The sequence below is a fragment of the Labeo rohita genome, chromosome 22 (genome assembly GCF_022985175.1).
Source record: "Labeo rohita strain BAU-BD-2019 chromosome 22, IGBB_LRoh.1.0, whole genome shotgun sequence".
Classification (NCBI taxonomy): Eukaryota; Metazoa; Chordata; class Actinopteri; order Cypriniformes; family Cyprinidae; genus Labeo; species Labeo rohita.
The window spans coordinates 32,621,464-32,635,312 of NC_066890.1; the positions used below are offsets into that span (position 1 = coordinate 32,621,464).

Here is a 13,849-nt window from a genome sequence, read left to right on the forward strand (position 1 = left end):
GAACCAATTCAACGAGCCGCAGCGCAGCGCGTATAAACACAAGCATTGACTGGAGTGGCCGCTTCAGAGTTGTAACACGCCGCAGATGTGTGCAGTGCAGGGGGTCGAAACGCATGCCGAATCCGCAATCTACTCTGGTTGCCACGTCGGAGCCGTAACGCTGCTTACACAAACGTTGATCACACTACAAACATGACAAAACTATAATGCTATAAGAAACAGAAAAGATTAATTCATTGTTTACCTGGGTCTTTAGTCTATGTTTAGCTCACCTCACTTCTTATCTGACAGGTTTTCGGTTTGAGTCGTTCGCTCATCACGTGACAGCCTCATAAGATGAACGAACGACTTGAAAAACCCGAAGACTCGAAACAGGTGAACTAATTCCAGTACAGAACCTAATAGGATGTGAACGAATCACTCCCTGAGACGACTCGTTTGTCCTGAGTCACATTAAAGATCCGTTCAAAATGAACAAATCATTCAGAAACGCGCATTCCAGAGCCTGTGCTACATGAGCTTTTGTGCTTAAAAAAAAAAAAAAAATTTTTTTCAAAAAAAAAAAAAAAAAATTACTGATCATTTCACTAGATAAGACCCTTCTTCCTTTAGAGCCTTTGAAGCTGCATTTAAACTACATCTTGGAAGTTCAAAATCGGGGGCACAATTAAAGTCCATTATATGGAGAAAAATCCTGATATGCTTTCCTCAAAAACCATAATTTCTTTAAGACTGAAGACAGAAAGACATGAACATCTTGGATGACAAGGGGGTGATTAAATTATTTGTAAATTGTTGTTCTGGAAGTGAACATCTCATTTAAGCACCTTTGCGCTTAAACATACTTTCACAAGTACACAAATGCAAGCAGGATTGTTTCGATAAAAGTGTGGTCGTTTGTACGTAAAGTATGGAAATTCTTACGTTTTTTTGCATAACTTGCTTAGCAAGATTTTTTTTGACAGCAAGTGACATGAAAGAGAAAACATTTTGTAGCTACAGTGCCCCCTTGTTTTGCGCTGTGATCTCGCAAAGCATCAGTTTGTGAAACCTAGCTAGAAGTGTTTGTGTTTGCATACTAGCATAGAGTACGTTCCTGACTCTTCTTCTGCTAAATAATTTTGGATAAACTAGTTTAACGAAGTGGACGATAACTAATATAACCCCTTGCGTTGTGTTATGAATTCTTCGCAACAGAGCGATTTGTGAAGCCTAGCTTCATTAGCTAGAAGTGTTTGCATTTACATGCTAGCATAGAGTATGGCTCCTGACTCTTCCTTTCTAAACAGTTTTGGATGAACTAGTTTAACGAAGTGCCAAGATTGCTAAGCGTGCAACCCACAATTCAAATTAGCTACAGCGTTCTCGCTCGCTGGCTAGCTAACGAGGAAACTCACATTAGGTAATGTGATTTAAAGGCACTGTACTTGTTAACAGGATCACGGCAGACAGTCCGTGGGTTGAACTGGCACTTTAAAGAAGCCGCAGGCGCTGAACAGAACCTCCGACCCGTCTGTTTTGGTGCGTGATATCCCCCACACTTATTCCGAATGTTTTAAGAGTCGTTCGGTGGGTTTCTTCTTATTCCCGAGAAATTATACGTAACCCACTGCTAGCTTGCTATAGCAGTTTGAATGTGGAGTTTGTATATGTTGGCATCTGTTGGTACGAAGGTCGCCATATTAAGAATACCGTGGTATTACCATGGTGTATTGTGGCGTTTTTGCATGTAGCTGCGGTTTCAATGATGTGTGTATACATGCTTGTATTGTGTGCTGCTATTGCTATGCAGAGCCGCCGTGTGTGTGTGTGTATGTTCTGTACGGTTATCAGTGTGTGTTAGTGGAGTCGGTGTATCGAAGGACAGTGCGCTGTGTATATGTGTGAGCGTGTGTTTGTTTGGACTCATGGTAGTGTGTGTGTGAGTGGTTGGTGCTGTGTCACTGGGCTGTTATCAGCCACAAGCAGCTGTGCGGCGGTTGCGCGCGGGTTGCCAGATAATCCCAGTCCTTTATGCAAATGTGCCGTTATCTGCGCGGTTCCAGGAGGAATGCACAGGGCTTTTAAACAGGGGAGCCCAGCCTGCAAAGCCCTGATTACAGCAGCTCAGAGAGCAATTATTGTTTAGCTCTCTCTCTCTCTCTCTTTTTCGCACACTCACTCTCTCTCGCGCGCGCACGCGTGCTCATTCATTCCCTCTTCAGTCGTTTGAGAGAGCATTCTCTCTCTCTCTCTCTCTCTCTCTCTCTCAGTCTCTCTCTCTCTCTGGCTGCTATATGTTTAATTGGACATATGTAATGCCCTATGCTATTACTCATGTCACCGAAATCAGACAATATCAGTTTGATATTGTCTAGTCATTCTGGCTGTGATCATGTGCTTTTCTCTGAGAAGTTTAGTTGTTGCACCCTATTGAAGTATATATTTCTCACCAACTCCCATACTTTGTCTCTAGCTTTCTCTTTTTTTTATTATTATTTTTTTTTTTGGTTCGTCATTTGTTTATTTTGCCAAAGCAGACATTACCTTACTAATGCTTGTTTTTATGGTTTTGTTGCATTTTTGTTTTATTTATTTATTTATTTATTTTATTTTACTGTATAAAATTACTACATAGCAATACACAGAACACCCTAGCACCAACATGGCAACGCCTTGTAGTGTAGCGGTGTAGTAAGTACAGCTTGGAACACTCAGAAATTGCATGGCATCCCATTGCAATGCCTTGGCAACCACTTTGAACACCCTAGCAATAGATTAGTAGCCATAATGTAATTTTCTATAAACCACTCCAAACCACACTAAAACTCCTCAGAAACCCTAGCAACTGCATAGCAACACCCAGAACACCACCTAGCAACTGCACTGTAACAACCTGAGCATTAAAGAAAGGTCTTGTTTAATACATTAGTTTTATGGGTCATTTATTGGCAGATCTTACATCATAGCAATGCCCTATTTCCGTATTCTTTCTTTCTTTCTTTCTTTTTTTAATTTTTTTCTTTTTTTGGTCTTTTATTACTGTCTTGTTCTTTATTTTTTTTATTGGCCTCTTTTTTTTCTTTTTATCTCTTTTCTTTTTCTCACTCTCTTCTTTCTTTTTACCTGTCATTTATTTATTTATTTATTTATATTTCTTTCTTTGGTCACTCTCTTTTTTCTTTTATCACTCTATCTATATTTCTTTCTTTCTTTCTTTTCACTCTTTCTTTTTTCACTCTGTTCTTTTTTTTGGCCTCTTTCATTCTTTCTTTCTTTTTTCAGCCATTTGTTTTTTCTTTTTATCAGTGTCACTCTATTTGTTTTTTTATTTATTTAATATTTATTAATACATTTATACATTTTTTTTATTATATTATTTATTTTTCTTTATTTATCAGTCTTTCTTTCTTTTTCTTTTTTAGCCGTTCGTTTTTTCTTTTTATCAGCATCACTCTATTTATTAATTTATTTTTATTTAATATTTATTAATAAATAAATTAATTAATATATTTTTATTATATTCTTTATTTTTCTTTATTTATCAGCCTTTCTTTCCTTCTTTCTTATTTCAGCCTTTCTTTTTTCTTTTTTATCAGTGTCACTCATTTATTTATTTATATTTCTTTCTTTTATCATTCTTTCTTTCTTTTTTTTTTCAGCCTTTCTTTTTTTCTTTTTTATCAGTGTCACTCTTAAATTTATTTGTATGTTTGTTTGTTCGTTTAATATTTCTTAATATTTCTTTCTTTTTTAAGCTTTTTTTTATTAGTGTCACTATTTATTCATTATTAATTTCTTTTTTCTCTTTTTTTAATCAGTGTCACTCTTTTAATTAATTAATTTATTTATTTATTTAATATTTATTAATTATTATTTTTCTTTTTTCTCTTTTTATCAGTCACTCTTTATTTTACTTTTTTATATATTTATTTAATATTTATTAATATTTCTTTTATCACTCTTTTTCTTTATCACTCTTTTTCTTTTCTTTCTGTTACTTCTCTTTGTTTCTTATTCTCTTTTAACACCATTTTTTCTTTATCTTTTTCTTTATTTCTATTTATTTTTTCTTCACACTCTTATCACTCTTCTTCTTTCTTTATTTTTAATCAGTCACTTTTATTAATTAATTAATTTATTATTAATATTTCTTTCATCACTCTCTTTTTTCTTTCTATCTATATTTCTTTCTTTTTTCACTTTCTTTTATCTTTTCTTTTTATTTTCTCTCTTTTCTTGCTTTCTTTTATCATTCTCTTCTTTCTTTTTCAACCTCTTTCTTTTTTATTAGTGTCCCTTTTTTATTTATTTATCTTTCTTTTTTCTCACTTTCTTTTATCACACTTTTTTTTAAATTTATCAGTCTCTTTCTTTCTTTCTCTCAGTAGGTGTAGTTGAGATAGTGAGTGTGATGACTTGGGAGTGTTTCTCTGTTGTTGTTGTTGTTGTTGTTGACTCATACGTTAATTAGCTTGTGTTTATTGTTGTGTATTATACTTTTAATTGCCTTGTCGTTAATTAAATATGCAAATGAATATGCCACTGCCCTCGTAGCCAGCCCAGAGTTTAATGGAAGAGGAAAATTTAAATGAAACATGACAGAAAAAGGCATTTTTGATTCTAGTGAGGGAGACGGAGGGTTTGATGAACAGCGGCCGAGCGAACATACCCCGGCAGTCGCCAAGAACGACATTAAAGGATTGTTAGGATGCTTTCAGTGCCAAACACACACACACAACATAGAAAGCCGTTTCCTGTTATCTACAGGCCGACAGTCGTTTGTGAAAACGCACACGTCTAAATAAAAGAAAACACACTTTCAAGACCGAGTCATTTATTTATTTTAAATGTTTGACTGTCCGTCTGTGATTGACAGGTGGTTGCCGACACCAACATCAGTGCAATAGCAAGTCAGGTGGAGAGTTTGTCCAGCAGCTCCACCCCCAGCACCAATCCAGAGGTCCGGCCGGTGGAACCAGAGTGAGTGACATCACTTCCGGTTTGACCTTTAACATTCCGTTACAGAACTCTCAGTTTGTTACGTTGTATTTTATTCTGTGTGAAGGACGCCTAAGCCAAAGACCATCACTCTGGAGAAGGGCTCAGAGGGGCTCGGCTTCAGCATCGTCGGCGGCTTTGGGAGTCCGCATGGAGATCTTCCCATCTACGTCAAAACTGTCTTCAGCAAGGTAATTCATCCAGGATCATTTGCAGATTCAATGAAACTGACGTCAGCCATGAAATTAGACATTCATATCAGAGCTGTGGCCTAAACGCTCTGATAAATTGAGACTCATGTGGGCAACACAAGTTTGAGTGCAGCTCACAATAAATCCCATTCTCTCTTATCTTTTGATTATACTAAATAAATGATAAATAAAGAAATTACTCAGGCATTTATCAGTCATTTATAGACAATTAAATAAACTACACGGGCACCCTTCGTATTTTCTTTTTCTTTCTTTCTTTCTTTTCTATTTCTTTTTCTGTCCTTTCTTTCCTTTTTTCTTTCTCCTTTATTTCATCCTTTCTTTTGCTTTCGCTTTTTCTTCCTTCTTTTTGTCCTTTCTTTTTTTTCTGTCTTTCTTTTTCTTACATCCTTTATCCTTTTTTCATCCTTTCTTTCTTGTTTCTTTCTTTCTCTGTTCTGTTCTTTTTCTTTTCTTTCTTTCAATCTTTCTTTGTTTTTCTTTCATCCTTTCTTTCTTTACTTTCTTTTATCCTTTTTTATTTCTTCTTTTGTTCCCTCTTTCTTTACTTTCATCCTTTCTTTCTTTCTTTCTTCCTTCCTTTCTTTTTCTTTCTGTTCTGTCCTTTCATCTTTTTCCTTTCTTCATTCTTTTTTTCATTCTTCTTTCATCCTTCCTTTCTTTTTCCTTTCTTGTTTCTTTTTTTCTGTTCTGTTCTTTTTCTTTTTTATTTCTTTTTCATCCTCTTTTCTCTTTTTCTTCCGTCCTTCAGTTTTTCATCCTTCCTTTCTTCCTGTCTTTCTTGTTTCTTTCTTTCTCTGTTCTCTTTTGTTCTTTTTCTTTCTTTATTTCTTTCTTTTTCTTTCTTTCTTTTTTTCTTTCTTTCTTTCTTTCTTTTTCTTTCATTGTCTGTTGTTCTTTCTTTCCTTTTTTCTCTGTTCTGTTCTGTCCTTTCTTTCTTACTTTTTCTTTCTTTCTTTCTTTCTTTCTTTCTTTCTTTCTTTCTTTTCTTTTATTATCTGTTGTCCTTTCTTTCCCATTTCTCTGTTCTGTCCTTTCTTACTTTTTCTTTTTTTTTCTTTCTTTCTTTCTTTCTTTCTTTCTTTCTTTTTCTTTCATTCTCTGTTGTTCTTTCTTTCCTTTTTTCTCTGTTCTGTCCTTTCTTTCTTTCTTTCTTACTTTTTCTTTCTTTTTTCTTTCTTTCTTTCTTTCTTTCTTTCTTTCTTTCTACCTTTCTTTTTGTTACTTCTCTTTGCTTTTTCTCATTCTCTTTTAACACTACTTTTTTATCATTCTTTTTTCTATTTATCTCTTCTTTTAGTACATTTGTGTATATATAAATGTATATGTAAATGTATTTATTTGTAGTATGTTTATTGTAGCAATAAATATCATGTTTGAATGTGTTAAATAGTATAATTTATAGTATTCATATTGATTAAACGGTCTCTATGGATAGATCGATCGATAAAGAGATATTTAGTTGCAGTGTTATTGTTAACTAAACTATTAAATCATGTTTGTCAGTTCACAAGCTAAAAATAAAACAACATATTAGATTTAAAAAAAATTAAATTTTGAAATGATTCATTGTCATTTAACTGAAATAAGATGTTTTATTAGTGCTAAATTTACTAAAACAGGTAAAAATGAAAAAAAAAAAAACAACTTAAAACTGATAAGAAAATGATAAAAGCACATTAAATTACTAAAACACTAAAACCTGAACTAAAATTAAAATGAAAGAGGTGGAAAACAAGAAAATCGATATTTTCTTGAAATCTATATTCCTATATCATGTTTGCAGCTCTGTTTGTGCTCTGGCCACTGGGTGGCAGCACAGAGCTCTGTCTGACAGGAATATAACCAGAGATAAGACTCATGTCAGACACTTCATATTCACCTAGAAACAACACGTTTTGTGTTTGTGATATGATTCTTCTGATCACTCTTCCAACCCTGGCCTGTGAATGTCCTGCACGGATATATTGTTCAAAGAAAACCTGTAATACATAATTTAAATATCATTTATATATAATAATATTTATAGATTCTATATAAGAATATCTCTAAAATTTGGTACATTTAATGATCTGCATTATGAAAAGTAATAATGGTCATTTAATTCTGTGAATTAATAAATAATCCTGTCCTCCTTACACCTACAGGGGGCAGCGGCGGTGGATGGGCGTCTGAAGCGCGGCGACCAGCTGCTGTCGGTCAACGGAGAGAGTCTGGAGGGCGTCACACACGAGCAGGCCGTGGCCATCCTGAAGAAGCAGCGAGGAAGCGTCACGCTGTCCGTCCTCTCCTAACACACACACTAAGGACTACATCTACTGAAAAACACACACATTCCATTCACACGTCTTAAGAGACACTTTACATCAGCAACGGCCGTTATTCGGCCACCTTACTTCCTGATACGGAGACCGTTTGCACTCGATTGTTTCAACTCCGCCCTGCTACTGTTTGTGCACCTGGTATCAAATCAATCAGAGAAATACTCATAAAGGGAAATTATCGTATCGTCTTTGTCTTAGTCTTGAACATGTAGAGTCTTCGTTGGTGACTGAGCGGGTGAATTATGGGGCAATATTTTGATAAAATGAGTGCTGGTAACTCAAAACCAGAAGGCAAAATTACAGTAGCAGACGCAAGACACACTAACACACACGGTACACATAAAACAACTTCTAATGTGGTTGTCCTGATCATTTTTTTATTAAAACACATAAGTACATGACCTACTGACAAACCAGCCCTATTTTCAATAAATCGGATAAATTGTATGTAGTAGATGAATTCATGGATGAGCGTTAAAAAGGGATGACACATGTGCCTTGGAACGGGCGGATCAGATTGTACTGGGATGTTTTGTTTAGCTAGTATTAGATCGTTAGAAACATTTCAATCAGGTTCTTTACGTTGCAGGGTAGCTTTGTGAATATTTCAAGAAATAGTTCACCGAAATATGAAAAAACAACCCTGATGTTGCTCCAAACCTGTATTACATTCTTCTTCTGTGGAGCTTAAAATGAGATATTTCGCAGAATGTTCATGCTGCTCTTTCCCATATAATGAAAGTGGATGGGGAATGTTTTTTCCAGTCAGAAATGCCAACAGTAACCATAAAAATATCACAGAAGTTGTTCATTTGACTCATTCACTACATTAAGTTTTATGAAGTCGCGCGATAGTTTTGCACAATAAACAAACCAAGATTTAAGTTGAATTTCACTGAAAATCGTTAAGTAAAATTTCAGACAATTCTTCACAGAAAGGTTTTTTGCGATTCAGAAATGCCAGCAATAATCGTAAAAATATCATAAAAGTTGTTCATATGACTCGTGCATTACATTTTATGGAATCGTACAATACTTCAGCGCAACAAACAAACCTACATTTAAGTTGATTTTCACTTAAAATCTTCACTATGAGGAACATTTTGGACAATTCTTCACACAAAGTTTAATATCACTCATTTTTCATGTAAAATTTTATGTGGAATGTAAAATTAGATGTTTTGCAGATTGTTCATGCTGCTCTCTTCCATATAATGTAAGTGGATGAGGACTGGAGTTTTGCGAATCAGAAATGCCAACAATAACTGTAAAAATATCACGAAAGTTGTTCATATGACTCGTGTACTACATGAAGTCGAACAATAGTTTTGCACGATAAACGAATGGAAATTTCAGTTGGATTTCACTAAAAATCTTTCCTTTAAGTAAAATTTCAGACAATTATTCACACAAGGTTTTAATGTTAGTCATTTTTCATGTAAAATGTTTGTGAAATGTAAAATTAGATGTTTTGCAGAATGTTCACTCTACTCTCTTCCATACAATAAAAGCAGATATAGACTAGACTTTTTGCAATTCAGAAATGCCAACAATAATCGTAAAAATATCGCAAAAGTAGTTCATATGACTCATGCACTACATTTTAAATTTTATTAAGTCGTATAAGTTTTGCGTGACGAACAAACCAAAATTTTATTTTTGCTTAAGATCTTGCTTTTAAGTCAAATTTCAGACAGTTCTTCACACGAAGGTATTATTTTAGTCATTTTTTTTTTGTAAACTTTTTGTGGGATGTAAAATTAGGTGTTTTTCAGAATGTTCACGCTGCTCTTTTTCATATAATGAAAGTGCATGGGGACTGGAGTTTCTGCGGATTAGAAATGGCAACAGAATCTGTAAAAATATCACAAAGTTGTTCAAAAAGTTGTTCACAAAGTTGTTCAAATGACTCATGCGCTACATTTTAAGTTTTATGAAGTTGTACAATATTTTTGTGCGACGGAGAAACTGAAATTCAAGTCGATTTTCACCTAAAATCTTCCCTGTAAATAAAATTTCATACAGTTCTTCACACAAAGATATTGTTAGTTTTTTCATGAAAAATTTTATGTGGAATGTAAAATAAGATGTTTTGCAGAATGTTCACACTGCTCTCTTCCATATAACAAAAGTGGATGGGGACTGGACTTTTTGCAATTCGGAAATGCTAAGCATAACTATAAAAATATCTATTAAAATGTTGTTAATATGATTCATGCACTACATTTTAAATTTGAAAAAGTCATACAATAGTTTTGCGCAATGAACTAACCCAAAATTAAAATTTCAGACTGTTTTTCATGCATTGTAAGTCATATTTCAACTATATTTCAACTCTTTCTCTGAAATTAAAATATCATACAATTCTTTACACAGAGCTATTATTTTGCTTTAGGAGTTTAAAAATAGCGCACAAGATGTATTTTTTGTCATTTTTGGAGTGCCAGTCCCCATTCACTTTAATTGTAAGGAAAAGAGCAGCTTTAGCATTCTTCAAAATATCTATTTTTAAGTTCTACAAAAGAAGTTAGTCATATGGGTTTGGAACAACATAATGAAAATTCTGATTTTTGAGTGAACTATTCCACTCTATTATGTCGCTGAAGTGTATTGAGATTCACAGAAATGCATAACTTAGTTTTTTGTTATTCCATTTGTAATTCAATTGCACACGTCTATCATTTCACTGTAAATATGTAATTTATTCCCTTTTTTAGGGTGTTTTTGCATCGCTTTTGTCTTTATGAAGATGTCTCGCACATCCTAGTTTGACACTGTGTGTGTCTGTGTGTCACAATGTGAGGATATCCTGTGTCAGTCTCTCTCCTAGAGGAAGTGTAGCAGGCTCTTCAGAGACTATCAGGGCTCTCCAGGTTGTAGACAGCATGTGGAAGCCTCGTCCAGACCGTCTCCTCCACTAGGATTTCGTAAGCACATCCTCATAACGATGCCTCTTGAATTTTCGTGCCATGTGGACAGTGTATTTTGAACTGTCCAGCGCTATGTCCCTTTAAAAAGATTGCCTGTATCTCCTATGCCTGTCTTCCCCTTTCTCCTTAAAAGAAATGCAACGCCCCCAAGTCTGCTACCTTATGCTAGATCTTCGCATTTGGGCTGTGAACCACAAAAACCGGCTTGAATCATGTCGATTCTTCAGCTGACTCGAGTAGTAACACCTTTATATCTGCCATTTTTCTGTCAGTGTAATGTTTTTAAAGTCCAAAGAAACCATTTAGTTAAATTCATACAATAGATACAGATCCAAGCCTGAAATAAAGCTGATTTATTAACATTTGCAAAACAAATAAGTGGTCATTATGGTCTGTGACTTTATTTTGGACAAATAGAATTTATCTAATGTGTCAGAAAATAAAGTTATTTTCATTTTAAGTGTCTTTTTGACTAAATTCTTAACGATTTTAAGCTTTATTTTAATGTTTAACAAAAAACATTCACACCAGCCATTTCTGAAACTGTTTACATTGCACTGTCATTTAAAAGATTAATTTTTTTCTTCCCGTAAGAGTGGGCGTGGCCATTTGTACATTTTATGTGCGAGGCTTCCGGTCTCATCCGTGTTTTGTTTTGCTGCTTGATATTGTAAGTTGGTATGTTTTACCATATTATTTTAATATATTATCTGAATTATGAACACTGGTTTGTAGCGCAGTTTATTACACGTTGTTATTCTTATTTCCTTATAGAGGCTAATGAACCGGAAGTCTCGCTCACAGGCTTACTTGGTAATAATAAGGTGGATAAAGAAAAGAATAATTTTGTTCGGCAAGGATGCGTTCAATTTATTTGAAAGTGTAAGATATTTGCAATGTTACAAAAGATTTATATTTCAAATAAATGCTGTTCTTTTGAACTTTATACATCAAGAACATTTCCACAAAAATATTAACTGTCAACATTGCAAATAAATGTTTCCTGGACGGCAAATCAGAAAGATCATGTGACACTGAAGACCGAGTAATGGCTGCTGAAACTTTAGCTTTGCATCACGGGAAAAAAAAAATACATTTAAAAATATATTATAATAGAAAACGGTTATTTTAAATGAATAATATTTCACTGTATATTTGATCAAATAAATGCAGCCTTACTGAGCATTAAAATTTTCAAAAATAGCATATTCACAAACTGTTACAACAACAAATGTCCTCTAGAATTAACTACAGTTAATGTATAGTCGATTGAAAAAAACCTGTAAATATCACTGCTAACCTTTGGTACAAGATGAGCCGTGTCAGCTATTAAAATGATAACTTATTACAAAAAAGTAAGGTTAACATGGCGTGCTGGCTTGGCTGATTGCAGACATTTCCTTCAAATTACATCTCGGTCACTTTTTCATCGGTTTGGTGAACGACCACATTCTCGTATGCTTTAGGGTCTTCGCTGCTCCTGAAAAACAATTGTCACAATGCTAAAGATTAATAGCAAAAAATTACGTTTTAAATGAGAATAAGGAACACCATGTTAAATTTGGCATCATATCAGGCGTTTATTCTAAGTGAACATGATATCAAGCCATATAAAATTTATTATGAGCAGTATAGTGATAGTGTATCTTTTATAGGCTTGAATCACTCTAAGCTTTATAACGGCTGTATTGTTGAGGTATTATTACCTGACTGCGTCAAGACTGGTTTCACGGGTTGATCCATTAGTCATGGCGTATTCATTGTGCACTGCTTCTGGTTTGCTTCAGTCAACAAAGACAGATTAAAATGTTTACACAGACCAGATTTCGGAAACATGTTGCTGAATAAAATGCGTGTATTACATGAACTATAAAGATAGATAAACATGAGACTTAAAATAACCTTTATTCAAACATGTGTTACTGATAAGAAAATTAAGGAATGTACATTATACCCTTACGAAAATTAATAACGGTTTTACTACGTAAACAGTTGCTATAGTTAAACCATGGTAACCACAAATCAACCATTGTTCTGCTACACTAGCCATAGCTTAACCATGGTATTTGTAGTAAAACTGTGGTTATACAAATGCTAATCAATACACGAAAAAATACGGTTACCACACATTTAATAAAACCACATTAATTGTCGGAAAAGTAAATTTCATTAATAAATAGAGAGTTCATCCCAAAATGAGGCCTACTCACATTCATAACTGACTGTTTTCAGCCAAACACAAAATTTGGAAAAACAAAAAAGGGGGGGGTGCCTTTTTTGTGTTTTGAACCCACTGGCTTTAAGTCTTTCACAATTATTTTGTGTTGTGCAGAAAAGTCATACAGGTTTGTAAGGACAAAAAGGTGAGTAAATGTTGACAGTTTTTCATATTTAGTTGAGCTTTGTCGCTTTAAATGTTACAGTTGCTAATAATTTTCGTATAGTGTTGAACTAGCCAATAATTACCTTGCATCTTCACACCAGGCTTTGTTTACAAGGAAGGCGATGAAGATCAGAAAGAGGAACACACCAACGGCGATGATTCCCGTAAGCCAGTTTGGCAGAGCTTCCCCTGCTTTTTCTAAAAGATACACATGCCATAATACAAAAACTGGACGTTGAAATACCTAAAACTAATGAAACTGAGCGCTGAGTCTTACTATGATACGCTTCCCTGCAAAAACAAAACATCTGTGAAGACTTTACCTGCTTGAGCCGCGACTAGTCCCAGCGTGAGGAGAAGCCCGTGAAGCGCAGTGACTGTTTTCCCCATGTTTATTCCTCTTCAGATGCGCACTAATTTGTTGAAATGCACACAGCTGCTTTAATAAAGACCTGTATCCTCTCCCTAAGCAGGAAACAGTTATCTGAATTGGAAGAAAAAGGACAACACCCAGTGGTTTGTACAGGTCGAGTCAATCATTTACCCACCGCATGACATTTAGCTGTTGCAAAGGAATAACAGAGATGTGGCGGGTTGGACTGATATGAGTACATCTGATTAAACTGTTATCTCAGTGATATCTGATATCAGTTATAAATATTCATTGCTTTCATAAGTACATGTCTTGTTCACGTGCAAGAGTTGTTAATCCAGTGGAGGAAGTCCTATCTCAGTACAAGTTTAAGAAGTGAAGACGCTGCGTAAGCCGCGAGTCTTTAGATTTCCGCGATAACGGAATTTGTCTGGTTAGCATTCCATGGTTTTCAATAAGTAATGGATCACTGAAGGTCTGTTTGACATATTAAACACAGCAGGTGCCACTTTGCTGCTGTGGAAGTTAAAGTTTAGCTGGAGTAAAATAAGCGAACGGTCTATGTCTAATTGACGCCAATTCGTATTGACTTCAAGTTCAAACGAACTCATTATTCATCAACTTGTTGTTGTAACGAACTTTTAAAG

At 34.6% G+C, this 13,849-nt stretch overlaps 2 protein-coding genes across 5 annotated transcripts in view; one reads left to right on the top strand and one right to left on the bottom strand.

The window, feature by feature from the left end:
• Window positions 1-10,911, top strand: part of patj (PATJ crumbs cell polarity complex component) — a 154,737-nt gene extending 143,826 nt beyond the window's left edge. For all 4 annotated transcript variants that reach the window (XM_051094264.1, XM_051094263.1, XM_051094266.1 and 1 more), the window contains 3 exons: window positions 4,859-4,962; window positions 5,048-5,171; window positions 7,340-10,911. In XM_051094264.1, the coding sequence (XP_050950221.1) occupies window positions 4,859-4,962; window positions 5,048-5,171; window positions 7,340-7,486 (375 nt within the window). In that variant the 3' untranslated portion in view covers window positions 7,487-10,911. The remainder of the gene's footprint in view (window positions 1-4,858; window positions 4,963-5,047; window positions 5,172-7,339) is intronic.
• Window positions 10,912-11,527: 616 nt separating this feature from the next.
• pdzk1ip1 (PDZK1 interacting protein 1) lies at window positions 11,528-13,313 on the bottom strand. The gene is made up of 4 exons (XM_051094269.1): window positions 13,153-13,313; window positions 12,913-13,027; window positions 12,153-12,227; window positions 11,528-11,926 (listed from the first exon to the last, which is right to left on the bottom strand). The coding sequence occupies exons 1-4, from the start codon at window positions 13,217-13,219 to the stop codon at window positions 11,854-11,856; spliced, it is 330 nt and encodes a 109-aa protein (XP_050950226.1). The 5' UTR covers window positions 13,220-13,313; the 3' UTR covers window positions 11,528-11,853.
• Between the last annotated feature and the right edge of the window lie 536 nt (window positions 13,314-13,849).